General features: G+C 43.2%; 2 protein-coding genes across 3 annotated transcripts in view; one reads left to right on the top strand and one right to left on the bottom strand.

Moving 5' to 3' along the window:
- UCHL3 (ubiquitin C-terminal hydrolase L3) overlaps positions 1-6,026 on the bottom strand; it is a 69,487-nt gene extending 63,461 nt beyond the window's left edge. Inside the window, exons 1-3 of one of the 2 annotated variants that reach the window (XM_056555534.1) lie at positions 5,904-6,026; positions 5,609-5,777; positions 5,525-5,536 (exon numbers count right to left, since the gene is read on the bottom strand). In XM_056555534.1, the coding sequence (XP_056411509.1) occupies positions 5,525-5,536; positions 5,609-5,650 (54 nt within the window). In that variant the 5' untranslated portion in view covers positions 5,651-5,777; positions 5,904-6,026. The remainder of the gene's footprint in view (positions 1-5,524; positions 5,537-5,608; positions 5,778-5,903) is intronic. The other variant, XM_056555535.1, reaches the window with a different exon arrangement.
- An 85-nt stretch (positions 6,027-6,111) lies between these two features.
- Positions 6,112-24,241, top strand: COMMD6 (COMM domain containing 6). Its single transcript, XM_056555536.1, has 7 exons — positions 6,112-6,295; positions 8,276-8,334; positions 10,906-10,971; positions 13,654-13,730; positions 17,669-17,834; positions 20,499-20,651; positions 23,718-24,241. Exons 1-7 carry the CDS (start codon positions 6,259-6,261, stop codon positions 23,766-23,768), a joined length of 609 nt encoding a protein of 202 aa, XP_056411511.1. The 5' UTR covers positions 6,112-6,258; the 3' UTR covers positions 23,769-24,241.
- The last annotated feature ends 2,701 nt before the right edge of the window (positions 24,242-26,942 follow it).

Below are 26,942 nucleotides of genomic sequence, written 5' to 3'. Positions count from 1 at the left end.
TGGTGCCTTAAGTACCACCTCACCAGGATGTACATTTACGTCCTGCGCCGTTTAGGGGTTATCCACCATAAGGCGATTTTAGAAGTACTTACCTGCCAGAACTGGTATTTCCTGTTGAATTTTGCTCTCTAAACTACACTTTCCATAGTTTGTAAGTATGAGGTCACTTTCCTCCCACAAATCAGCTTCCCCACCCATTGAAACACACCTGATATCCCTTTAATGCAATACACCAGTGTTTTCTACTCAGGGTTCCTACAGCTGTTGCAAAATGATCTCTCGCCCACCCAGTGGTTGCTCCCCCCATTGAAGCAGGACAGATTCCCCCTGATCACCTGACTAGTGATGTCAGGTCTTGACACACTGCAACCTGGGAAATACCGAGACCTGAGTAGTTTTGTATGCTGGTAAAAATAAATATTGGGGCGATAATCACAGAAAAATTGTGAGAAAACCGTCACACACAGGTACAGACACTATATTATGACTAGAGATGAGCGAACTTACAGTAAATTCGATTAGTCACGAACTTCTTGGCTTGGCAGTTGATGACTTATCCTAAATAAATTAGTTCAGCTTTCAGGTGCTCCGGTGGGCTGGAAAAGGTGGATACAGTCCTAGGAGACTCTTTCCTAGGACTGTATCCACCTTTTCCAGCCCACGGGAGCACCTGAAAGCTGAACTAATTTATGCAGGATAAGTCATCAACTGCCAAGCCGAGAAGTTTGTGATGAATCGAATTTACTGTAAGTTTGCTCATGTCTAATTATGAACTGTACTTACTTTACAGCCCCTGTAGCATAGTCAAATAAAAATAAAAATATATCCTGGAATACCCCTTTAATACAGGGACTGCATCATATTGTCAGATGTATGAGAACACCTGAACAGTACTGGAATTCTTTAAAGCAGTGTCCCTCAATCTGTGCATTCGAGCTGTTACCAAACTACAACTTTCTGTAAGCTGGGAGATGTAGTTTTGCAACAGCTGGAACAGGTTGGAGAACACCTCTCTAAAGGCTTCTTAATGCAGCCATACTATGTATCTGTGCTAGATTTGTAATATGGTGTCCAGGGCCAGGACGTCTAGAGTGCCACAAGGGTGGGAAGGCGCAAGTTTTATTATTTAAAAAAAAAAAAAAAAAAGTCAACCATTGTGACACTGAACCTCCCATTTCTGGCACTGGCACCTATTCTTATCACCAGTCACCACTTACAGACCCAGCAGATGTGATCGCAGCTGTAAGTGACCTGGATTGCACCAGTGTTGCTAGAACTAGTCTGTGCACCATCACCTTCCAGACTGCCGCTGCAGACTTTTATTTAGGGGGAAAATTATCATACATAGAAAACTGTCTAATAGCCATGTTGTCTGGGGTGTGGGAGAAGGGCACTGCTTGTCTTAGGCTGCATTCACATCTTGTTTTTACGTTACGGGTGTCGGCTGGGGGAGGGGCAAACTGGGCTCTCCCGTACCCCAGCCGGACCAGCGCTAAAATCCATTTACTTTAACCCCTTAAAGGGGTACTCCGCCCCTAGACATCTTATCCCCTATCCAAAGGATAGGGGATAAGATGTCAGATCGCCGCGGTCCCGCTGCTGGGGATCCCTGGGATCCCCGCTGCGGCACCGGGCTCTCATTACAGCACAGAGCGAGTTTGCTCTGTGCGTAATGACGGGCGATACGGGGGACGGAGCAGCGTGATGTCATAGCTCCGCCCCTCGTGACATCACGGCCCGTCCCCTTAATGCAAGTCTATGGGAGGGGGCGTGACGACCACCACACCCCCTCCCATAGACTTGTATTGAAAGGGGTGGGCCGTGACATCACGAGGGGCGGAGCCGTGACGTAACGATGCTCTGGCCCCTGTACTGCCCATCATTACGTGCAGAGTAAACTCGCTCTGTGCTGTAATGAGAGCGCGGTGCCGCAGCGGGGATCCCAGGGCTCCCCAGCAGCGGGACTGCTGCGATCTGACATCTTATCCCCTATCCTTTGGATAGGGAATAAGATGTCTAAAGCCGGAGTACACCTTAAAGGACCAAGCCCATTTTAACCTTAAGGACCAGGCCAATTTTATTTTTGCATTTTCGTGTTTTCCTCCTCGCATTCTAAAATCCATAACTCTTATATTTCCATCTACAGACCCATATAAGGGCTTGTTTTTTGTGTGACCAATTGTACTTTGTAATGAAACCTCTCATTTTACCATAGAATGTACGGTAAACTTCAAAAATTATTTTTTTAGGGAGGGAATTTAAATGAAAACCACAATTTTGCACATTTTGGAGGGGTTTGTTTTCACACTGTACAATTTACAGTAAAAATAACACGTGTTCTTTATTATGTGGGTCAATAAAATTAAAATGATAACCATGACTAGATACTTTTATATATTTGTACTGCTTCAAAAAAAAAAAAAAATCTAAAACTTTTTGTACAAAATCAGTAATCTAAAATCGCCCTATTTTGACCACCTATAACTTTTTCATTTTTCCCGTATATTGGGCGGTATGGGGCTAATTTATGCGCCGTAATCTGTGCTTGATATCAATACCACATTTGCCTATATAAAACTTTCAGATAATTTTTTTATTAATTTTTTCTGGAATAAAATGGGACAAAAAAAGCAGCATTTTTGGACTTTAAAATTTTTACGTTTACGGCGTTCACCGTACGGGATCATTAGCATTATATTTTGCTAGTTCAGACATTTACACATGCGGCGATACCAAATTTGTTAATAAAAAACATTTTTTACGCTTTTTGAGGGTAAAATGGGAAAAACGGACAATTTTATTTTATTGGGGGAGGGGATTTTCCACTTTATTTTTTACATTTTTCAACTTTTTTTTTTTTTTTTTTTTTTTTTTTTTTTTTTTTTACACTTTTTATGTCATCATAGGGGACTATCTATAGCAATCATTTGATTTCTAATACTGTTCAGTGCTATGCATAGGACATAGCACTAATCAATATTATCGGTCATCTTCTGCTCTGGTCTGCTCGATCTCAGACCAGAGCAGAAGACCCCGGGAGACGGACGGAGGCAGGTGGGGGGGACCTCCATCCACCATTACAGAGGAGCGGATCGCCGCGGCAGCACTGCGGGCGATCCGATCATCCCTTTTAACTTGCCGCAGATGCCGTAATCTGTATTGATCATGGCATCTGAGAGGTTAATGGCGGACATCCGTGCGATCGTGGATGTCGGCCATTACCGGCGGGTCCCCGGCTGCTGATAGCAGCCGGAACCTGCCGTGTATAACGCGAGCACTGCTCCGATGCTCACGGTACTACACAGGACGTAAATGTACCGCCAAACCAGGATGTACATTTATGTCCGTGGTCGTTAAGAGGTTAATGAGCCAACCGGAGTCAAGCGGTGACTCCGTTCGGCTCATTTTTGACCGGATTTAAAACCATAGTATACTACAGTTTTAGGTCCAGTCAGGAAATCGCATACAGGTCAAAAATGAGCCGAACGGAGTCACCGCTTGACTCCGGTCGGCTCATTAAAGTAAATGGATTTCAGCGTTGGTCCGGCTGGGGTACGGGAGAGCCCAATTGGCTGCACCTGTATCGTAAACCACGAAGACAAACACAGAACAAAACACAGAGCCAAGGGGGGAGGAGGGAACACAGGTTTTGATAAATCTCCCTACTAGTCCTAGCCCTGATGGTGCCCAAAGAGTGCTGCTGTAGGCCAATATTGTGCTTCTTCTAGGAAAGAATATGTTGCTCTACAGATGGCAGGACATGGAACTCCTATGGGTCCATCATAGGGAACTGTAGGTTAGAGAAAGGGCTGGTGCAAGGATTTTTGCCACCCTAGGCGAAAGCCAATTTTGCCGCCCCTTTACCCGCCCATTGTCTCCGCCCTTTGACACACCCCACCTTACTACTGGGGTGACACACTGTAACAAATCTCCTCCTTATAGGGTGGATGTCAGGCTGCTAGAAGGACCTGACCTGCATGTCTGCCATAGAGGTGGCACTGCGCTCCTCCAGCAGGCTGAAGAATGCAGATTATTATGGCCCCGGATACGTTTTATCGGTGGTTCCGACTGGGCAGGTGCTTCAGATGAGCAGCGGCGGGGGCTTTAGATGCTGGCTGACTACTAGCTTTTATGCAGCGGGCAGAACGGCGCTCCCATCAAGAGGGCGCTCTCGGCGGCTGCCTATTTTGCCTATAGGCAGAACCGGCCCTGGTTAGAGTGTGGTGCCCACAGCAAGAGACTTCCATACAAGTGATACGAATCATCTATGAAGGTTTGTACTTCTGCTAGGATGAGTAATCTTATCTGCTCCACCCATAGCTGCTACACCCTTGGATTAGCAAGTCATGCCCCAATTAAAACAGTGTTCCCCAACTTGTGGCTCTCAAGCTGTTGAGAGACTACAACTCCCATCATCCCGAGAGCTGAAGGCTAGATAAACAACTTGCGCTGCAACAGCATTATCCAACCAGGGGCTTTCCAGCTGCTGCAAGACTACAACTCCCACCATATCCTGAGAGCTGAAGGCTTAAACAAGCAACATTACATTAAAGGGGTATTCCGGGCAAAAACATCTTATCCCCTATCGAAAGGATAGGGGAAAAGATGTCTGATCGCGGGGGGCCCGCCGCTGGGACCCCCCACAATCTCCCTGCAGCACCCGCTTTCTATGCGTAGCTGCGTCTGAAATTTCGGAAACCTCGGGGCTTCCGAGACGGGGACGTGACATCACGCCACGCCACGCCCCTTCCATTCATATCTATAGTGGGGGCATTGCGGACGTTACGCCCCCTCCCATAGAAATGAATGGAGGGGGCGTGGTGTGACATCCCCGTTTCAGAAGCCCGGAGGTTTCCGAAACTTCAGACGCAGCTACGCATAGAATGCGGGCAGCTGCAGGGAGATCGCGGGGGGTGGGGGGTCTCAGCGGCGGGCCCCCCGCGATCAGATATCTTTTCCCCTATCCTTTCGATAGGGGATAAGATGGTTTTTGCCCAGAATACCTCTTTAAATCAGTGCTGCCCCAACCTGAAACGGATGTGTCATGGCAGGATGGGAGTTGTAGTCTGACAACAGCTGTCAAAGCCGCAGGATGGGGGACATTACATTAAAGGGTAGCTCTGTTTCTGCTATAATTCGGTGTGTGAAGACATAGAAAAGTCTGACAGTTGCTCCTCAGCAACCAATCAGAGATCATTTTTCAAGTGAGCTGAATGGTTGCTATTGGCTAAACAAGTGTTTCCCAACAAGCGTGCCTCCAGCTGTTGCAAAACTACAACTCCCAGCATGGCCGGACAGCCTTCGGCTGTCCGGCCATGCTGGGAGTTGTAGTTTTGCAACAGCTGGAAGCACATTGGGCTATACAGACAGTTTTCCATTCTCTCCCCGATCCAGAGCAGTAATATGGCTGGATGCACAGGCCATCCCTTTATAGAAGAGGTGATCCAGGGGAGCACACATCACACCATACTTACCGTCACCCCTCACTTATCAGTATGGGAAGTAACGTGGACTCCTCACTCACCTGGTTCATTACCTGTAAGGAATCAGAGAGAGCAGTCACACACTACAGTCCGCGCACCAGCGCCCCCCACAGCCCGGCACTTACATCAGGATTGGCCTCCAGCGGCAGCCAGCGCATAGACTGCATGATGCCTCCGCCCGCTATTCCCTATGGACGCCGAGCTGACAGCACTCTCTAGCTACAGGCTTCCTTCTCCTAAACTTCACCCATGGACCACTTCATCTGTCCCACACACGGGGGGAGCAATTCTGTACTGTAATGACACACAAAAATAAACGTTTTATAGAAAAGCACTGAGGAGAACATTTATTTGTTCACGTCTAAACAAAATGTATCGGTATTTATTTATTTTTTACAGCTTTTTTTGACGGGAACTTACGGTACAGTAAAGACAGCGCTGCCTCCCCGTAGCCGGCTACAAATGAGCTCTTCCCCAATCAGGGAGCAGACTTTGTGCCCAATAGGATTGCGCGCTGTGACGTGAAGCGTCACGAGGGGCGTGGTCTGAAAGCGCTCGTGGACGCTTCTTATGTTCTTCGTTGCGGATCTCGTTACTCGCCCTGCGGTGTCCTGACCGGAGCGAGCCCTGGTATCCGGCGCGAGAAGGAAACGTTATTTTCGTTATTCACACAAATTGGGATCCGATGCCCGGTTTAAAAATGGAGGCTTAAGCGAGTCGCTGATCACATGACTTACTTGAACTCACGTGATTTTCGCGAGGTGTGACGGGTTATATGGCTACGGGAGCGATGTATGAGCTGTCAGGAGTTGGTATGTGCGTTACCTGCTTATCTAGCTTGTGCAGTACTGAGGGGTCTCCGTTGATAAAGGTCCCTTTAGGGTGTATTCACACGTACGGATTTGAAGCTGCAGATTTCAATGTATACTAAATGTTGTTTAAACACAGCTTGAAATCCTGCGCATCAGATACCTGTGAGTAGACCATTCGACAAATATGTGCTGGATACAGTACGTGTGAATTCACTCTAAGGGTAGGGTCACACGTAAAGGATCCGTAGCGTAGTTTATGCTGCAGACCCACCGAGGACCCGACCCATAGTGTGCCTCCAGCTGTTGCCACCCCCTGGCCTGCTCTCGGTGGCAATCCTAGTAACCACACAGGGGTCTGTGAGTCGCCGAGTGCACGCGCAGTATACTCTGAGTTTACTGCGTGTGGTTGCTCGGAGTGGTGGATTGCAGCTTTGATTAGGCAAGGGGTGGCAACAGCTGGAGCCACACTATGGGTCGGGTCACCGGCGGATCCTAAAAATATGATGCAGATCTGTTACGTGGGACCCTACCCTAAGGGTATATACACATGTAATAGATCTGCAGCGTATTTTATGCTGCGGATCCGCCGATGACCAACCATAGTGTGCCTGCGTTATCTGCTCATAGCAGCCATCCGCCTCTATGAGCAGACACACAGGGACCTACCAGTCGCCACGTGCATGCGCAGTGTACTCAGATATTGCAGCCGCTCAGGGAGCAGGGGAAGCGACCGCATTGCCTGTGAGTACACTGTGTGTCAACATTTGTAACAGGTTTGGTACTTGGGGTTTGGGTATTCATCATTAGCGGGGAGAGAACCGTGGGGCTGCCTCTCCAGGCTCTCTGTGCTCGGTCCTATAGGACCTGGGAGAGAACTTATTGAGCGCAGTCCAGGGATCAGTCTTGGTGACAGATTCACTTTAAAGCTCAGAACTATAAGTCCGAACTAACCTACATATTGGCAGTCACTGGTTCTCTAATACGAGGCAGAAATGTATTCCAGCATATACTATGGTATACTTGTAACTGATTTATTATTATTATTTTTTTATTTTTTTTCTATAGACTAAACATTGTAGACTGGTGACTGCATTTGGTCAGTTTTCCGATTGTCCCTTTCAATAGATGTTGGCTGACCATTGGTTTCTCCCCATAGACATAAACGTTTGGCCCGGCTGTGTGTGCTTGTGTTGTGAATGGGGAGAGCCGCTGCCAGAAAGCTCCATCAGCCGCCTATTTTATGAAAAGCAGAAGGGTCAAGTAGTTGCCTGGCGTGCCTTATCCTTTGGTGGAAAGTCGAGAGGTTTCCATATGCATTAGAGCAGTGTTTCCCAACCAGGGTGCCTCCAGCTGTTGTAAAACTACAACTCCCTGCATGCCCAGACAGCCGTTGGCTGTCTGGGCATGCTGGGAGTTGTAGTTTTACAACAGCTGGAAGCACCCTGGTTGGGAAACACTGCATTAGAGAATCAGCCAATCCCACCAAAATCAGCACAGTCGACTGTCTTTTTGCTAATTTATAGGGACTCAGAAGGGTAGCCTACTGCACGATTGAGTCTAGCAAATAAGTATGTATTCAGGAAATAGGCCAAATGTAATCAATATAAAAAAAAATTAATAATAATAAAAAATAAAAATTGTAGACTGTTTGGTATAAATAAGGACCTGCCTTGTTATATCTCCAATGCCTTTTCTGACATGTACCTCAGACCTAGCCCTGCAGTGTAATGAGAATAAGGCCTAGTCTGGGGAAGCAAATGTCCATCTATGTGTTCACAAAAAAACCTGCGTCTGCAATTTCACCATCACCCAAAAAAAAAATCAATGTTTTGTTGTCACCTGCTATGTATTATAATTTCATGTAACCTATCTGCTGCGAGGTTGTCCTGCGATCACATGGTGTGTTGAGCGACGTATCCTGGAGCCATGGACTGTGGCCATCACGGATAAACATATTCAATTGTTTCTTTTTGATTTCAGGATTTGAAAAGTCAAGAGACTTGATCATTTCCCTTCCTCCGGACTTGTTTGCTGAACTGGTAGGTTGCATTTATGTCTATTTTAATACACATTGTACACTGATTTGCATATGGAGAAGTTTTTGTATGGAATCTGACGGCTTCAATTCATGATCCAAACTGCTGACACTGTCAGATAAATGGAAGAGCAAGGAGACACGTGCTAACTTTTATACATCTGTATTACCAAGACGTAGAAAAAGGCTTTTATTCTGCTATAAAAAGAGTCAGAGGCGTTCCCGATCCCCTGAAGTGCTGAGGGCTGTAAGTACTCCTCACTCCCCTCCCAATCCTTTTCTGTCTCGGCTTCATTGACAGTCAGGGCTCAGTTTCCAGCACCGAGCCTTGTTTTCAAATCTCATTCCTGCACTGTGCATACACATTGACCCAGATTTATCAAACACTGTGAGAGGATAAGTGGAGTGATTTTCCCCCAGCAACCAATCACAGCTTAGCTTTCACTTTACCAGAGCTCGTTAGCTGAGCTGTGATTGGTTGCTGTAGAAAATCTCTCCACTTTTTCTCACACGGTTTGATAAATCTGGGCCATTGTGTGCAGGTGAAAGATGTGAAAACCAGGCTTGACTTCAAGTTGACTGTCAATCAACCTGAGGCAGGGGTAGGAGGGGAGGGAGGAAGAGCAACTCCTCTTACCCGAATATTATCCTGTTCTGACATGAAAATCTAGAGAAACACTTCTCTCCGTGTCCCTGTGATTTAACTGATGATCTGTTTATTGCAAATGCCATCAGTTGGCCTCAGTCCCCAGTTTGCAAAGTTTTTATTGCTTTTGGACGAATAATGTTTAGACTGCAATCCTGATGGCATCAGTTTGAGCTAGAGCTTTCAGCTATACTATGCCCCCCCCCCCCCCCCCCCCCCATTCACTTCATAGATTGAGTCACAGCAGCGATAGCCCCCATGTATTGAGTGTTATTTTATATACCAGAAGCCAAATCATCCAGTTATTTACATAGATTCAAGGCACAACTGTATAGTTTACTGGAAATAGCTTTTCATTTAACATTTAGTGAAACAAGTCACCTCAGTAGATCCAGTAGATATTACTATACTAAACCATTATGCAAAGACCAATTTCGCCTCCATTCAGGGATCATATAGCTGATGATACCACTTTTTTGGTCTGTAGAGCACCAGTGTACAAGTGTATTCTTAATTCGGCCCAGACCGCTGATGACCTCTTTCAGCCATTCAGAATTGGCTCAGCACTTTTCCAGCATCATTTTCTCCTTTTCCTCACCCAAATAAGCTTCCCATCCATAGTGCTACAAACTGACATAATGTCCCCCTTAAAGTACTACATGATAATAGTCCCCCCCCCCCCCCTTTTGTGCCCCACACAGTAAGAGTGGTTAGGTAGGTTAATCCTATAGGTAGGTTCTCAAAATTAGGCAGGAAAGTTTACCGTTAAAGGAGTACTCCGGACCTAACCTTTTTATGGGGGAATTGGAGCATGAGGCAAAGTTATATAACATTCTAATATGCTCACGTTTTCCATATGGTCTTCTCCTCGCTTTTCTCTCCGGCCGGAAGCTGGGTCTTTTGATGCCGCTCGACCTGTATTTCTTCTTGATCCGCCGCCATCTTCACCCGGTGACTCATCGCTCCCATGAGTCACTGCGGGCTGCGTCGGCCTCCCCGCCCGGAGTTGGCTACTCCCCCAAAGTTAATTTATTCTGCGCATGCGCAGTACTACACAAATAGCGTAGGGCTAACGCTAGGCTCCTATCGCTGCCTACTTTAGCCCTACGCTATTTGCGTAGTGCTGCGGCATTCTTGTGACACCGCTAGCGCAGTGTTTCCCTACCAGGGTGCCTCCAGCTGTTGCAAAACTACAACTCCCAGCATGCGAGGACAGCCAAAGGCTGACAGGAAGCTGGCGCAGGGAGTCATGGGAAATGTAGTCTTTATGACATGGCTGCTTACTGCTACAGGTGGCAATTACAAGAGAATGGCTGGGCCAAATTTGACAAATGAGGTATCGTTGGAAAGGTCTTTGAAAGAGCTATCAGATGGGGTTTTTTTTTTTTTTAAGTACCAGCGCTCCGGAGTACTCCTTTAAGTAGGCTGGTGGGTTGATCCTGTTAGATTTGTATTAAAAAGGTAGGTACAATATGTCTGCACCCCTATATGTAGGTCACCTTAAGTAAATAGGCAGTATGTAGGTAGGGCCACCAGTAAAGCCCCCCCCCCCCCCCAAATTAACTAGGCAGGACCCCGTGCCCAATAATACTGTCCTCCTTTGTGCTGACATTGAAAAAAAAAAACAAAAAAAATAACATGTTCCCTTTACTCCCGCACTAAAGAGTTTAGTTTAGGTGCAAGCGTGCTTATAGAGCTTTCTGATGCACATACAGTTAAAAGCAGCACTCCAGCGTACAGGGATTGGGGCCCTGGGCAATTGGCCTATTAGCCTACTCCTAATGCTGTCCCTGCTCCAGCAAGTACCAGCAGTCACACTCTTCCTATGGGGAGGAGAGAGCATATTTTATCATTATGTCATATAATCTTATAATGGGGAAAACCCCCTTAAAGAACATTTGGCCTAAATGTTTAATGTTCTACTTTTAGTGCCAGCAAAGTATTGAACATCTGCAATGTGAGAGCACTGGTGTAGACCAGATACTTCTCTGTCAGGTAAGAAAAATGAATGAGCAAAGAGATTTTAATATTAATGTTAACCTTTTAGTGTGATATTGAGATACACATGAAAACATCCACAATCTATATGTGTACCACAGGGACCCTTAAAGGTGTACTCCGGTGGAAAACAATAAAACCAACTGGTGCCAGAAAGTTATACAGATTTGTAAATCACTTCTATTAAAAAAATCTAATCCTTCCAGTACTGAACAGCTGCTGTATACTACAGAGGAAGTTTTCTTTTTGAATTTATTTTCTGTCTGTCCACAGTGCTCTCTGCTGACACCTCTGTCCATGTCAGGAACTGTCCAGAGCAGGAGCAAATCCCCACAGCAAACTTGCTCTTGTCAGTTCCTAAGATGGACAGAGGAGACAGCAGAGAGCACTGTGGACAGACGGAAAATAAATTAAAAAAGAAAACACTTTCTCTGTAGTAAACAGCAGCTAAGTACTGGAAGGATTTAGATTTTTTAATAGAAGTAATTTAAAATCTTTAACTTTCTGGCACCAGTTGATTAAAAAAAATAAATAAATAAATTCCACCGGAGTACCCCTTTATTAATACACTGATCATTTTCAACAGAGGGATGTATAAACCATCATATTGTATACAACCGTATCAAAACTGCCTAATGGACGTTCCGGCCTTGTTACCTGAAGCAGTCAAAGTGTGTATTTTCAGTACTACCTACGACTTGAAAGCTGAGCTCTGATTGGCTGCTTTTGCAATAAAGCCAGTTTTTCTGTACTTCGTTTGCCATATATGTTTACAGTACTTCAAGGAGGAATATGTTTAAAGTAGCTTTTTCTTTATTTTCATATTTTTCAATTACATAATGTAGCAGATTTATTGGTACTATTATGACTTGCCATATGTTCTTATTGGTGCAAATCAATAATAAATTGGAGCTGTGGAGCAGTATTAGAATACTAACATATCCCTTTAAAGTTAGCTTTTGGACCAGTTAAATGGCACATTTCATACCACCTCATACTTGGCCTAAAATTAAACATCAGTATGATGCATATTCCAGTGCACCAAATGTATATACTTCTGAGCACCACATAAATAAATCACGCTAAATGGAAACAATAAATCCAATTTAAGGGTAGGGGTCACGTGTGTCATATTTGCTGCTGCATATTTTCCTACCCATTAAAGTCAATGAGTAGCAAAATCAGCTGCGTATTTTGCTACAGATTGGGAAAGATTTATCAAAACCTGTGCAGACGAAAAGTTGCTGAGTTGCCCATAGCAACAAATCAGATCGCTTCTTTAATTTTTGAAAAGGCCTCTGAAAAATGATCTGATTGCTATGGGGCAACTCAGCAACTTTTCCTCTGGACAGGTTTTGATAAATGTCCCCCATTGACTTCAGTAGGTAGTAGGGATCGACCGATATCGTTTTTTTAGGGCCGATACCGATAATCGGTGGATAGCCCATAACTTATACCGATATTCCGGTATAAGTTATCAGCTATTTATCCCCCCGCGACACCGCTGCAGATCATTGATTTAAAGCGGGCACTTTAAATCGATGAACTGCAGCGGCTTTTGCGGTGCCATAGACTGCCGCCGCCACCCGCCTCTCTCCCCTGCCTGTCCGGGGGTCCTCCTGAGTCCTATCACCGCCAGCGCGTTGCGTCGCACCCCCCACCGCACCGGCCCCATTGCCTCCCCCATCCCCGGTTTTATAATTACCTGTTCCCGGGGTCCACTTTACATCTGGCTCCGGTGGCGTCCTCCTGAGCTGTCACTGTGCACACTGACGGTGACGTCACGTCACTCGTCATTGTGCACAGCGTAACGCAGGAGCCAGAAGTAGCGTGGGCCCCGGGAACAGGTAATTATAAAACAGGGGATGGGGGAGGCAATGGGGCCGGGGGGTGCGACGTGGTGCGGGGGGCGGGGCATTATTGGCAAGGTAATTACCGATAATGCCCAAAATCATGATTATCGGACAAACTGATAATCGGTCGATCTCTAATAGGTAGTAAAATATGTATCGGCAAATACGCAGCAAAATATGGCAAATGTGACCCTACCCTAATACTGTAATTCTAAGATCATGTCCTATAACTCCTTCATGACAGTTGGAGCTGGAAGATCTGCTTAAAAGGGTACTCCGCTGCTCAGCGTTTGGAACGAAATGTTCCGGATGGTGGAGCTCGTGACGTCATAGCCTTGCCCCCTCATGACGTCACACCCCGCCCCCTCAATGTAAGTCTATGGGAGGGGGATTGCCGGCTGTCACGCCCCCTCCCATAGACTTGCATTGAGGAGGTGGACCGTGACGTCATGAGGGGGTGGGGCTATGATGTCACGAGCTCCCGGCTCAAGCGTTCGGAACTGTTTGTTCCAAATGCTGAGCAGCGGAGTACCCCTTTAAAAGCTAATTATTCTGATTATGTCCTCTGACCCTGTCTTCAGGGAGACTTCTACGTCACTCTGGTGGAGGATGTTGGCAAAGTGTAAAACTATACAGCATAAGTATAAAATTGGCCACAATTATGAGTAAATTACTTATTTTTAATTATTATTTTTCATTATTAGTCTGTTTAATTAAAAATTCTAGTTTCCTGATGGCAGAAACCAATATATTATGGGAGCTTAGATTACAAGTTACATTGCTGAGGTAAATTTTTTATTTTAATTATTATTTATTTTTTTAATAGAGGTTTCAAGCAGCAGGAGTTGAAACAAATGTGGATGAAGTTATAAATGTTATAAATGCAGTGAACTATCTCTTCAGGTATATTTCTACTATACTACTTAATAAGTGTGTGTGTGTGTGTGTGTGTGTACATCAGAAGGACATTCTCTCAAGTGTTAAATATAGCAGCATGGAGGGGGAGGGGGAGTTAGTTACACACAAGCTCAGATTGTGGATATTAGAGAGAGATACTTTAAAGAGAAATCTCACGTATACTGTAGACGTGAAAATAAGCAAAATGTTTAATAAAGACCTATGGAGGGAAATGTGTTGTACAAAGCAAGAAGAAAAAATTGCTTTTCAGAGTTGTCCATTGCCTTTAACCCCTTAAGTACACAGCCATTTTACACCTTAGGACCCGGCCATTTTTTGCACATCTGACCACTGTCACTTTAGACATTAATAACTCTGGAATGCTTTTAGTTATCATTCTGATTCCGAGAATGTTTTTTCGTTACATATTCTACTTTAACATAGTGGTAAAATTTTATGGTAACTTGCATCCTTTCTTGGTGAAAAATCCCAAAATTTGATGAAAAATTTGAAAATGTAGCATTTTTCTAACTTTGAAGCTCTCTGCTTGTAAGGAAAATGGATATTCCAAATATATATTTTTTTTATTCACATATACAATATGTCTACTTTATGTTTGCATCATAAAATTGACGTGTTTTTACTTTTGGAAGACATCAGAGGGCTTCATAGTTGAGCAGCAATTTTCCAATTTTCGCAAAATTTCCGAAATCACAATTTTTCAGGGACCAGTTCAGGTTTGCAGTGGATTTGAAGGGCCTTCATCTTAGAAATACCCCACAAATGACCCCATTATAAAAACTGCACCCCCCAAAGTATTCAAAATTACATTCAGTCAGCATTTTAACCCTTTAGGTTTTTCACAGGAATAGCAGCAAAGTGAAGGAGAAAATTCACAATCTTCATTTTTTACACTCGCGTGTTCTTGTAGACCAAATTTTTGAATTTTTACAAGGGGTAAAAGGAGAAAATGGATTGTTAGTTTTGTAGCCCAATTTCTCTCGAGTAAGCGCATACCTCATATGTCTATGTAAAGTGTTCGGCGGGCGCAGTAGAGGGCTCAGAAGCGAAGGAGCGACAAGGGGATTTTGGAGAGTACGTTTTTCTGAAATGGTTTTTGGGGGGCATGTTGCATTTAGGAAGCCCCTATGGTGCCAGAACAGCAACCCCCCCCCCCCCCCCACATGGCATACCATTTTGGAAACTAGACCCCTTGAGGAACGTAACAAGGAATAAAGTGAGCCTTAATACCCCACAGGTGTTTCACGACTTTTACATATGTAAAAAAATGTATAATTTTTTTTTTCACTAAAATGTGTTTCCCCCCAAACTTCACATTTTTGCAAGGGTTAATAGCAGAAAATACCCCCCAAAATTTGTAACCCCATCTCTTCTGAGTATGGAGTTACCCCATAAGTTGACCTGAAGTGCACTACGGGCGAACTACAATGCTCAGAAGAGAAGGAGTCATATTTGGCTTTTTGAGAGCAAATTTTGCTCGGGGGCATGTCGCATTTAGGAAGCCCCTATGGTTCCAGGACAGCAAAATAACCCCCACATGGCATACCATTTTGGAAACTAGACTCCTTGAGGAACGTAACAAGGGGTACAGTGAGCATTTACAACCCACTGGTGTCTGTCAGATCTTTGAAACAGTGGGCTGTACAAAATTTCTAATTTGCACAGCCCACTGTTCCAAAGATCTGTCAGACACCAGTGGGGTGTAAATTCTCACTGCACCCCTCATTACATTCCGTGAGGGGTGTAGTTTCCGAAATGGGGTCACATGTGGGTTTTTTTTTTTTGCGTTTGTCAAAACCGCTGTAACAATCAGCCACCCCTGTGCAAATCACCTCAAATGTACATGGTGCACTCTCCCTTCTGGGCCTTGTTGTGCGCCCCCAAAGGACTTTACACCCACATATGGGGTATCTCCGTAGTCGGGAGAAATTGCATTACAAATTTTGGGGGTCTTTTTTCCCTTTTTACCTCTTGTCAAAATGAAAAGTATAGGGCAACACCAGCATGTTAGTGTAAAAAATTTATTTTTTTACACTAACATGCTGGTGTAGACCCCAACTTCACCTTTTCATAAGGGGTGAAAGGAGAAAAAGCCCCCCAAAATTTGTTAGGCAATTTCTCCCGAGTACGGCGATACCCCATATGTGGCCCTAAACTGTTGCCTTGAAATACGACAGGGCTCCGAAGTGAGAGAGCGCCATGCGCATTTGAGGCCTGAATTAGGGATTTGCATAGGGGTGGACATAGGGGTATTCTACGCCAGTGATTCCCAAACAGGGAGCCTCCAGCTGTTGCAAAACTCCCAGCATGCTTGGACAGTCAACGGCTGTCCGGCAATACTGGGAGTTGTTGTTTTGCAACAGCTGGAGTCTCCATTTTGGAAACAATGGCGTACCAGACGTTTTTCATTTTTATTGGGGAGGGGGCTGTGTAGGGGTATGTGTATATGTAGTGTTTTTTTTACTTATTCTATTTTGTGTTAGTGTAGTGTTTATAGGGTACAGTCACACGGGGGGGATTACAGCGAGTTTCCCGCTGCGAGTTTGAGCTGCCGCGCAAAATTTGCTGCATCACAAACTTGCAGCCTGATACTCACTGTAAGCTCCCTGCCCATGTAAATGTACCCTGTACATTCACGGGGGGGGGGGGGGGGGGGGGGTGTGTGTGTGTGTGTGTGTGTGTGTGTGTGTGTGTGTGTGTATCTCCAGCTGTTGCAAAACTACAACTCCCAGCATGCACAGTCTATCAATGCATACTGGTAGTTATAGTTTTGCAACAGCTGGAGGCACACGGGTTGGGAAACACTGAGTTAGGAAACAGACAATGTTTCCCAACCAGTGTGCCTCCAGTTGTTGCAAAACCACAACTCCCAGACATTCTCAGGCATGCTGGAAGTAGTAGTTCGGCAACATCTTTAGAGCCAGATGTTGCCGAACTACAACTCCCAGCATGCTTGGAGTTGTAGTTTTGCAACATCTGGAGGACTACAGTTTGCAGACCACTAATACAGTGGTTCCCAATCTGTGCCCTTCCAGATGTTGCAAAACTACACATCCTCAGCATGCCAAAACTGTCCAGCCATGCTGGGAGTTGTAGTTCTGCAACATCTGAAGGGCCAGATGTTACAGAACTACAACTCCCAGCATGCCTGGACAGTAAGGGCATGCTGAGGATGTGTAGTTTTGCAACATCTGGAAGGGCACAGTGGTCTCCAAGGGCTGTCTGGGCATGCTGGGAGTTGTAGTATACAGGGTCCCATTACAGCAATGCATGTCGCTTTACGGCGACGTGCATTGCTGTAAAGGGCCCGACCGCGGCTGAAGATCTACTCACCTGTCGCCGCCGCCGTCTTCATCGCCGGGATCCGGGTCTTCAGGGACGAGGTAAGTACCGAGGCTGGTCCCCAGCACTCCCCCGTCCCCCGCCGCGTCCTCCGGTCTTCCTCCCGTCCTCTCCGGACTTTCAGGGGCCGGGCAGGACGGGAGGAAGTAACCGCCCCCCACCCCCTGCGATTGGTCGGTTAACTAACCAACGGATCGCAGGGGATCGGAGGAGGTGGCCGGCTTGGCACCTCGCTCCTAGGCTCCAGCATGGTCCTGGCTGTCTGTGACAGCCGGGATTATGCAAAATTACTGGGCGGTCGGGTCCCAGAGACCCGATCAGCCCGGTATCGCTGCAGATCGCAAGGGCTATTTCCCTTGCGATTTGCGGCGATCGCCGACGTGGGGGGCCTACATGGCCCCCCTCGGCGTTTGCCCGGGATGCCTGCTGAAGGATTTCAGCAGGCATCTGCTTACGCCCTGGGTCCTGAAGAGGTTAATGCTATTAAATTGACCACTTTATGAGCAAACGGTTGGTGTGGGTGAGTTTTAGACTTTGCCTTTGCTATTTTCCAGTTCTGCTTTTCCTTTTTTTCTTTATAGCACTGCTGCAAAGCACAAGCTGTCCACAGATGTGTTAGTGAACACTGTTGCAAGTCATTACAAGCTACCAAAGCAGACTCTGCATGTCATTCGCCATGTATGGACTGAAGAGGGTCAAAAGCTGTTAGACACTGAATCTTCCAGAGACCTATTACCAGCTGCACAGGTAATATTATATTCTTATTTATAGCTTTAAGTAGTACAAAATGTTGCTCACTTAACCCCTTAATGACCACGGACGTAAATGTACGTCCTGGTGCGACGGTACTTAGCGCACCAGGACATACATTTACATCCTGTACATGACCAAGAGCATCAAAGCGATCGGGTCATGTGCGGCAGGTCCCGGTTGCTGTTAGCAGTCAGGGACCCGCCGGTAATGGCCGACATCCGTGATCGCGCGGATGTCTGCCATTAACCCCTCAGATGCCGTGATCAATACAGATCACGGCATCTGCGGCAGCGCGGCTACATTTAATGCTGATCTGATTGCCTGTGGCACGGCCGCGCAGATCAGGTCAGCTAACATGGCGGACAGAGGACCCCTCACCTGCCTGTGCCACCTTTAAGGCTTCTTCTGCTCTCGTCTGAGATCACTGATAAAACTGATCAGTGCTATGCCATATGATTGCTGATTGCTATAAATAGTCCCCTATGGGGACTATTAAAGTGTAAGAAAAATCCCTTCCCCCCAATAAAAATGTAAAATGTCCCTTTTTCCCATCTTACCACCAAAAAGTGGAGGAAAAAAAATCCCAAATTGCTGCTTTTTTGTCACATTTTATATAAATTTTTTTTTTTTAAATGTCTAAATAAAAAATTTCTAAAAGATCGCGGTGCAAAAAAAATGAGCCCTCATACCACCGCTTATACGGAGAAATGAAAGTTTTATAGGTCGTCAAAATAGAGGGATTTTTAACATACTAATTTGGTTAAAAAGTTTTATTTATTTATTTTATTTTTTTTTTTTTTAAAGCGCAACAATAATAGAAAAGTGTGTAATCATGGGTATCCTTTTAATCATATTGTCCCACAGAATAAAGAACACGTGTAATTTGTACCGTAAATTGTACGGCGTGAAAACGAAACCTTGCAAAATTACGGTTTCTTTTTAATTTCCTCACACAAAAATAGTTTTTTTTTGTTTGTTTTTTTTTGGTTGCGCAATACATTTTATGGTAAAATGAATGATGTCATTACAAAGGACAACTGGCCGTGCAAAAAACAAGCCCTCGTAATAGTCTGTGGATGAAAATATAACAGTTACGATTTTTAGAAGGCAAGGAGGAAAAAACAAAAATGCAAAAATAAAATTGGCATGGTCCTTAAGGGGTTAAAGTTACGGATTTTGGCTGGTTTCTTGACTGTTTTTGTAAAGAAGCCAAGGAGGTGGACAAATGCACACCAATAAGTGTGCATGTATATGAGACTATGGTAGCCATTTACTAAAACTGTCTCTAACTCTTAAACAGTCCATACTATGAGTTCATTCATACAGGCATACAACATCCTATTTTGGATGCAGAAAAAAGACATATTTTTGAACACTTTCATTTTTTTTCCCCATTTTTTTAGGGAGGTAGGATAAACAGTAATTTTGGCTTTTTTTTTTTTTTTTTTGTATGATATTTACTGTGTGGCATAAATGACATGTTAAATGGGCACTGTCACATTCAATAACATTTAATATGTTGTACATCTTGACAAAACAGTAATCTTTATTTCTTTTTTTTTAATAGAAACTATGCTTATAAAATCAATGGTTTGTCCAAGCTGAAGCACAGGCATGGACAAAGTCCAGTAAGTGAGGGTGGGCTAGCACTCCTCTGTCTGATAGTACTTCTGTGCTCTCTCCTGTCTGACGGTACTCCTCTGTGCTCTCTCCTGTCTGACGGCACTCCTCTGTGCTCTCTCCTGTCTGACGGCACTCCTCTGTGCTCTCTCCTGTCTGACGGCACTCCTCTGTGTTCTCCTGTCTGATAGGACAGGAGAGAGCACAGGGGAGTACTAGCCCACCCTCAATTACTGGACTTTGTCCATGCCTGTGCTTCAGCTTGGACAAAGCCATAATTTTATAAGCCATGATTTCTTTAAAAAAGAAAAAAAAATTACTTATGAAGTATATTAGAAAGGTTAATGTTTTTTGCCAAGATGTACAGCACATTAAAGGTTTTTGTATCTGACAGTGCCCATTTAAGTTCTGCTGTTCAGTACAACCACGCCACGCCTATCCAACTGTGCCAGACCACTGGATAAATGTATTTTAGAAGTTATAAAAGAATGAGGAAAACCCATAAAGGTTTGGGTACACTCATGTTATGGACATCTGTAACAACATTGTAGTTGCCTGGGGGGCTAAAATCTCGTGACGGTTGCGCTTGAATTTATATAATTACTTTTTAAACTGGATATTACATTTACACTATAAAAACTGTATTTTTGTGCATTGCCATAATTGTGTAGGGCATTTTTTTTTTTTTTTTTTTTTTGCACTGACCACAGTATCTAAAGGGTTAACTGCCAGGATCGGAGAGCAGCTCTGGTCCTGACAGATGCGGCGGGAGCTATGTGGCTGCTGTAAAGCACACCTGCTAAACACTAGTAAAACAGCTCAGGCAAAATGTCTGCCCCCCCTCCATTCCCAAATCATCTACAGAAATAAGAATTAAAAATACAAATAGAAAAGAAAAACAGATCATAACTTCATAATATCTTATATGCCATTACTATTATGACCCCTAATGTTTACAAGTAGTATTTATCTGTGTGCATAATCTGTAAAACTACACAAACTGTTGATTACTTTTATTAAAATTTTATTTTATTGCAGCTTCTTGATTTTCAGTGGAAAATCGGAATGGCTGTCAGTTCAGATAGCTGTAAATCCCTGAATCATCCTTGCGTCACTGTGGAATTAAAAGTAGCAGAACATTCTGGCCAGGTCCAAACGAAGGTCTTTGAAATGACTATTCAAGAATTTCAGGTTTGTGTGAATAACTTTCAGAATGACAGAATGAATGGGTTTCCCACTAAGAAGGTGTTTTATGAAGATCTGACGTCTTTAGAAATTCGATATGTTCCAGGTATACTGCACTGAGGACTTTTTTTGCAAAGCAGAGGCATCATGGGAAGTGTAGACACAATAGAATATATTCAACTTGTGTACGTTTCAGCATCTTTCAACCAGCTGGAAATATTTCTATGAAACTTGGTAGACATGTTACTTACATGTCAACCAAATATATAAAATAGTTTAATTAACCCTAACCCACCCACATTTGCGAGAGTTGGTGTTTTTGTCTTAAGTCCCATTCAAGTCTATGGAACTTCCGTTACCCTATTCTACAAGCTCCACTCTGCATTCTCTGATAAATGTGTCAGCCTAGATTGCAAGCCACCGCCCTTTCTTTTTTCAGACCTTTTTTTTGTTTCAGCTAAAGGCCGCAAACACCATTTTCACCGTATACACCCACATAATGGGCACAATCTCTTCATCACAGCTCAGCCCCACTTCACAAGCTCTGCGTTTCCGGATAAATGAGTCTGTCTTGCTTGCCAGCCACGCCCCTCCCAGAAGCTACACCCCCTTTTTTTCTGCGTCCAATATTTTATCACTGCTCAGCCCCACCAGAGGATTGGTTATGAGATTGGGATATGAGGACAAGATCATCATTGTTGCTTCTCCTCTCTCACAAGGTTTAGGTAGGAAGATTGGGCAACGCCGGATACTCAGCTAGTTAGTAATAAAATAGGAATCATGATGGCTGAAAACCCATGGCTGCCATATCTGCTTAGACAAGTAAACACAAGGCATTAACAAAGAATGTCAGAATTATCCTCTAACAATAGCCTATGCTGCACAATATAAGCAAAAACTATTTCCTGTAGTGCATTGTTAATGGGAACTGAAAATGGGAACAAAAACAATGCTGAGCAGAATACATACTTTTTTTGCTGCTTTATACACGACTCGCCCCAGATCTATAACATTTATCAACTATATTTACTTTAAGAATACATTTTGAGCCATAGGCAGCATGAAATGGTGAGAGGCTCTTTTTTTTTTTCCTTTCAGGGATGTATGATTGATACCTGGGTGTTTCAGGGGAATCCTAATTATAGCTATTCTAATATGCTAGGAAGAGGGCTCAAAGTCCCCGGTGGCTTTTCTCTGCCCAGCCTTGTCTCCCTATTTGGGTATAGGGAATTAAAAAAAATCAATGAAGACCAGAGGGGAGAGAAGAAACCACTAGAGCATACCCCAATGACTCCTGTTAATTAAATACAGCACAAAAAAAAGGTGTATTATCCTTCCAAAATGGGACATCAATCAGGGTGCTGAACTCTCATGTAATAGGAATATATAATCAAATTTATGTGGAGATAAAAATGCAACGCTGAACTGGAGAGCGTTTCCAGCCCGGACCGGGCTCTTTGTCAGGCAATAGTAAAATACAGGTAATACACCATTATAAGACCACAATTAGATTGCTTCCGGGTGTATGCATCGGGAAAGTTAACCGGAAGCGTTACGGTATAAACCGGACTTGAAAACAGTGTTGCATAATGACAATACATAAATAATTGGTAAAACTGTTGGATAAAAATAGTGAACATCAATGATAAAATCCATGATTATAAGACAAATACAAAAATGATAAAAACAAATCAGCTTGAATCTAGCATAAGTGCTGTATGCAATTAATTGTGGGGCATGCGCAGTCAAGCTGGTCAAAGTGAATTGACTTGTAGAATGATGCGTGAGGAAGTAAAGGGTTACAGCAAAAGCGCATGCACATTGGTATGTGTGAAAGAACAAGGTGATCAGAGTGACCATAAGAGATGTGAATAGAAGATATTCATGTGCAATGATGTATCATGGTTTCTGGCGATGGATAAGTGGGGTAGGTGTACTGTCAGAAAAAGTAGGTGGGACATTTAAGAATTGATTTCTCTCACTTCATTAAGGCCATGAGGGAATAAGGTATGCATCTTCCAAATCCCAGAACATCTCTAACCTTTTGAGTTGTTCGAATCTGTTGTTAGCCGTGGCTGGTACAAAGTCAATCAGTGATAGTAATGGATTGGTCGCTGTCAGGATGTACCAGAACGAGATGTTTCAAAACTCCATGTAGTAAATATTTCTTTTTTTACATGAATATCTTCCATTCACATCTCTTATGGTCACTGATCACCTTGTTCTTTCACGCATACCAATGCGCATGCGCTTTTCCTTTACTCGCGCATCATTCTACAAGTCAATTCACTTTGACCAGCTTGACTGCGCATGCTCCACAATTAATTGCATACAGCACTTATGCTAGATTCAAGCTGATTTGTTATCATTTTTGTATTTGTTGTATAATAATGGATTTTATCATTGGTGTTCACTATTTTTATCCAACAGTTTTACCAATTATTTATGTATTGTCATTATGCAACAATGTTTTAAAGTCTGGTTTATAACGGTAAAGCTTCCGGTTAACTTTCCCCGTGCATACACCCAGAAGCAATCTAACAGTGGTCTTATAATGGTGTATTACCTGTATTTTACTATTGCCTGACAAAGAGCCCGGTCCGGGCTGGAAACGCTCTCCAGTTCAGCGTTGCATTCTTATCTCCACATAAATTTGATTGTATATTCCTATTACATGAGAGTTCTGCACCCTGTTTGATGTCCCATTTTGGAAGTATCTTCCACCTTCCGTTTGTGCTGCATTGTTGCCGATCTATAACAATGGATCACCGGAGGGACCCAAAGGTTGCATTCTCCTTTTACGCTGATTTAGGTGTTATGATCTCAGCATAACTTCTAGCGGTAAGGGACAATCCATTCGGCTCTGCTTATTCCACTTATCCTACTGGTTAATCTGCACAAGGTGCGCACCATTTTCTGTTCCTTGTTTTTACTGTTAATTAAATATGCTTGTTATATTATGTTCCTGTTTCATGCTGCGTGTGATTCAGGCAGCATAAAACTGATGACCTTTTTAAAACAGATTTATCCTACTTGTGCTAAAGTATTATTGTCTTTTTTTTTTTCCCTTAGAATTTCTCCAAGCAATTTAAGGAGATGGCTGCAGCTCTTGAGACTGTTTGACACAACAATCACTAAGGTTTAGTGTGATGAAAGAAATAGCCATTTTGTACAAGGAAAACCAAGAAACGATGACTATAAAGTTTCAAACAGTGTATTCCATAATGTGGAAATGTAACCATTCCTTGAGTTTTTATAACTATACAATTTTTTTTTTTTAACATATAAATTTAAAAGAGCTTATTTAGCCTTAAATAAATTTGGGCTGCAGAGATTGTCATATTTTCATAAATGGCATGTACTATTCCACTCTCTGATCGAGCAGGCATCATGGAATCCCCCAGCATTGTAATAGCACCACTGAATGGCTCCACATGGCACTTGGATGCCAAATGGAGTCACTACAGCCAGTCAGGCTTGGAGGCGCTTTAAATAGGATACAGTTTGTGCTTTTAAATGGCACACCTGCTGAATCACATTATAAAGCAGCATGCAGATGTTCTTTAATAAAGAAGTCCAACTGGTGCTTTCTTCCATTTAAGTGCATGTTAACATCTTAGTATACAGTGCATTACTGAGCTCCGAGACTACTGCATGCAGGCAGTAGTTGTTTACCTCTATACATTACCTACATTGTCTGGTAGGATTGGTACAGAGAAGCCATAAGAATATGCAAGTGAATGTGTGTGTGTGTGTGTGTGTGTGTGTGTGTATGTGTATATATATATATATATATATATATATATATATATATATATATATATATATATATATATATATATATATATATATATATATATTTATTAAATTTGAGTAGCCGTATTAGTCCAGTGATGCAAATCATAAAATGTTGCAGTATCTTGTAATACCTTTTTTATTGGACTAACAGCATTTTGTAGAGACAAGCTTTCGGGATTCCTCCCTTGATAAAGGGAGGAATCCCGAAAGCTTGTCTCTACAAAATGCTGTTAGTCCAATAAAAAAGGTATTACAAGATAATGCAACATTTTATGATTTGTATATATGTATATGTGTGTATATATATATATATAATATATATATTATACACAAAGTCAAGTAGAAGCGGCGCACCAGAATTTCAGTGAAAGCGTGGGTTTATTCACACCTGTGCAGAAAAGCTACGTTTCGGCTCCACAATAGAGCCTTTCTCAAGCATAATGAACAATGTACAAGTGTGTGTGTGTGTGTGTGTGTGTGTGTGTGTGTGTGTATGTATGTATGTATGAGGGGGGTGTGCCCAAAACCACAATCAAAACAATGTCAAGAATACTCAAAAAGACCACAATCTGTCACAAATACAAGTGTTATAAATATGATCAAACAAAGTCATATATAGTGTACTCATGTTGTACATACAATACAGTGACAAAGTAGTGTACCGTGCATATAAATCATCATAGTTCATCTGTGGTCCGGTTTCAAAGGCGGCATTATATATACACACAAGCAAAAAGAAAGATGGCAGATACAGAGTATACAAAAAAAGAGGATTGCAGCAGTACACATTGGTCAAAAAATTGAGGCTCTTAGCGCACTTTTTAATCAAAAACGTGTCCCCCATCCACCACGGGGAGGTGGCCTCATTTAGGATGGGACCCTAGCACAAATTCTGAGCCTAACGCTCAACTATCCACTCACCTCTGCTGGGCATATAGCCTCTGACTGGGTGACATGCTGGATCCATAAACAATTTATGGAGTTTTAAATTGTTTATGGATCCAGCATGTCACCCAGTCAGAGGCTATATGCCCAGCAGAGGTGAGTGGATAGTTGAGCGTTAGGCTCAGAATTTGTGCTAGGGTCCCATCCTAAATGAGGCCACCTCCCCGTGGTGGATGGGGGACACGTTTTGATTAAAAAGTGCGCTAAGAGCCTCAATTTTGAGACCAATGTGTACTGCTGCAATCCTTTATTTTATTTTTTTTGTAATATATATATATATTATATTATATTTTCCCCCCTAAAAAACAGTTCAGGCACTGTTTCAAAACCCAATGGGTTAAGTCGTTTTTAACCACTTAACTGTATATGTGCATACCCTGTCCTACACGTTATCCTGCCACAAAGCAAGAGCAGTAGTTTGTCATTTACAGCGGAAGGCCTTGTTCCTTATTCGATTGTAAGGCCACATTCATAGGGTTTTTTTTTTTGTTTTTTTTTCCAGGCATATTTTTTAAGGGGAATACACATAGGGGGAAATTTATTAAAACCTATGCACAGGAACAGTAGTGCAATTGCCCATAGCAACCAATCTGATTGCTTTTATTTTGCAGAGGCCTTTTTAAAAATGAAAGAAGCAAACTGATCGGTTGCTGTTCGCAACTGCACCACTCTTGCCCTGCACATATCTTGATAAATCTTCTCCATACTCTGCACCTAAATACACCACCAAGTCATTTCCTATGGATTCCAATAAGGAATGCAGGCCATAATTTTTATTGATGTTAGTGTTTTTTTTTTGTTTGTTTTTTTGTTTAAGCATGCATTTAAAAAAAAAAAATACGTCTAACAAACAATAAGATTCGACATATGGCAACTTGTAATACATATTGTAATCATTTTATTAGTTCTTGGTTTATGTTATGGTTGCAGTACTTTTGAGGGCAAGGATTTTACTACAAACTATTCTATTCATCTGAGATGGAAAGGGCCAGCTTTAGCCTTTTAGTTCCCTCCTCAAAGGGAATCTGACAGCAGAGTCACCTGTACTAATCTGCTGGTACAGAGCAATAGTGTGGGTGATGCTAATCATAAAGGTGGTTTTCGTTCTCCCATATGTTGCACCATTTAGGAGATATGGACAAAATATAGTATATCTGTTTGTTATAGGTTAAAGGGGGTTATTCACCATAAGGTGATTTTTAGTATGTACCTCGCAGACAGTAATGGACATGCTTAGGAAGGATCTGTGCTTGTCTTGGGGCTAAATGGCTATGTTATGAGATTACCATAATACTGTGGCTAGCTTTTTGTGAACTGGTATTTCCTGTTTGACGTTTTCTTTTTTTGACTGCAAATCCCATAATTCCATTTTTCCTCCCTCCCCCACATCAGCCACACCACCCGTTGAAACATAAATAAGCTGCATCCATTCAAAAGACCTGTGGTTTTCAATAAGGTGCCTACAGCTGTTGCATTAGTTGCAGATTGATCTCTCTCCCACCAAGCGATCCCACCACCCATTGAAGCAGACAGGCTCCCTGTCATCAGCTGACT

This window comes from Hyla sarda, chromosome 2 (genome assembly GCF_029499605.1).
Source record: "Hyla sarda isolate aHylSar1 chromosome 2, aHylSar1.hap1, whole genome shotgun sequence".
In the NCBI taxonomy this organism is placed as follows: Eukaryota; Metazoa; Chordata; class Amphibia; order Anura; family Hylidae; genus Hyla; species Hyla sarda.
Note: the sequence above shows the minus strand (reverse complement) of the source record. Positions and strands in the feature narration are given on the sequence as shown.

Bases quoted from the DNA above. Each gene is read 5' to 3' on its own strand.
- COMMD6 (XM_056555536.1), top strand. From the start codon at position 6,259: ATGGCTACGGGAGCGATGTATGAGCTGTCAGGAGTTG. The intron at 6,296-8,275 runs GTATGTGCGTTA...TTTTGATTTCAG, and splicing joins GTATGAGCTGTCAGGAGTTG to GATTTGAAAAGTCAAGAGAC. The intron at 13,731-17,668 runs GTATATTTCTAC...TTTTCTTTATAG, and splicing joins GCAGTGAACTATCTCTTCAG to CACTGCTGCAAAGCACAAGC.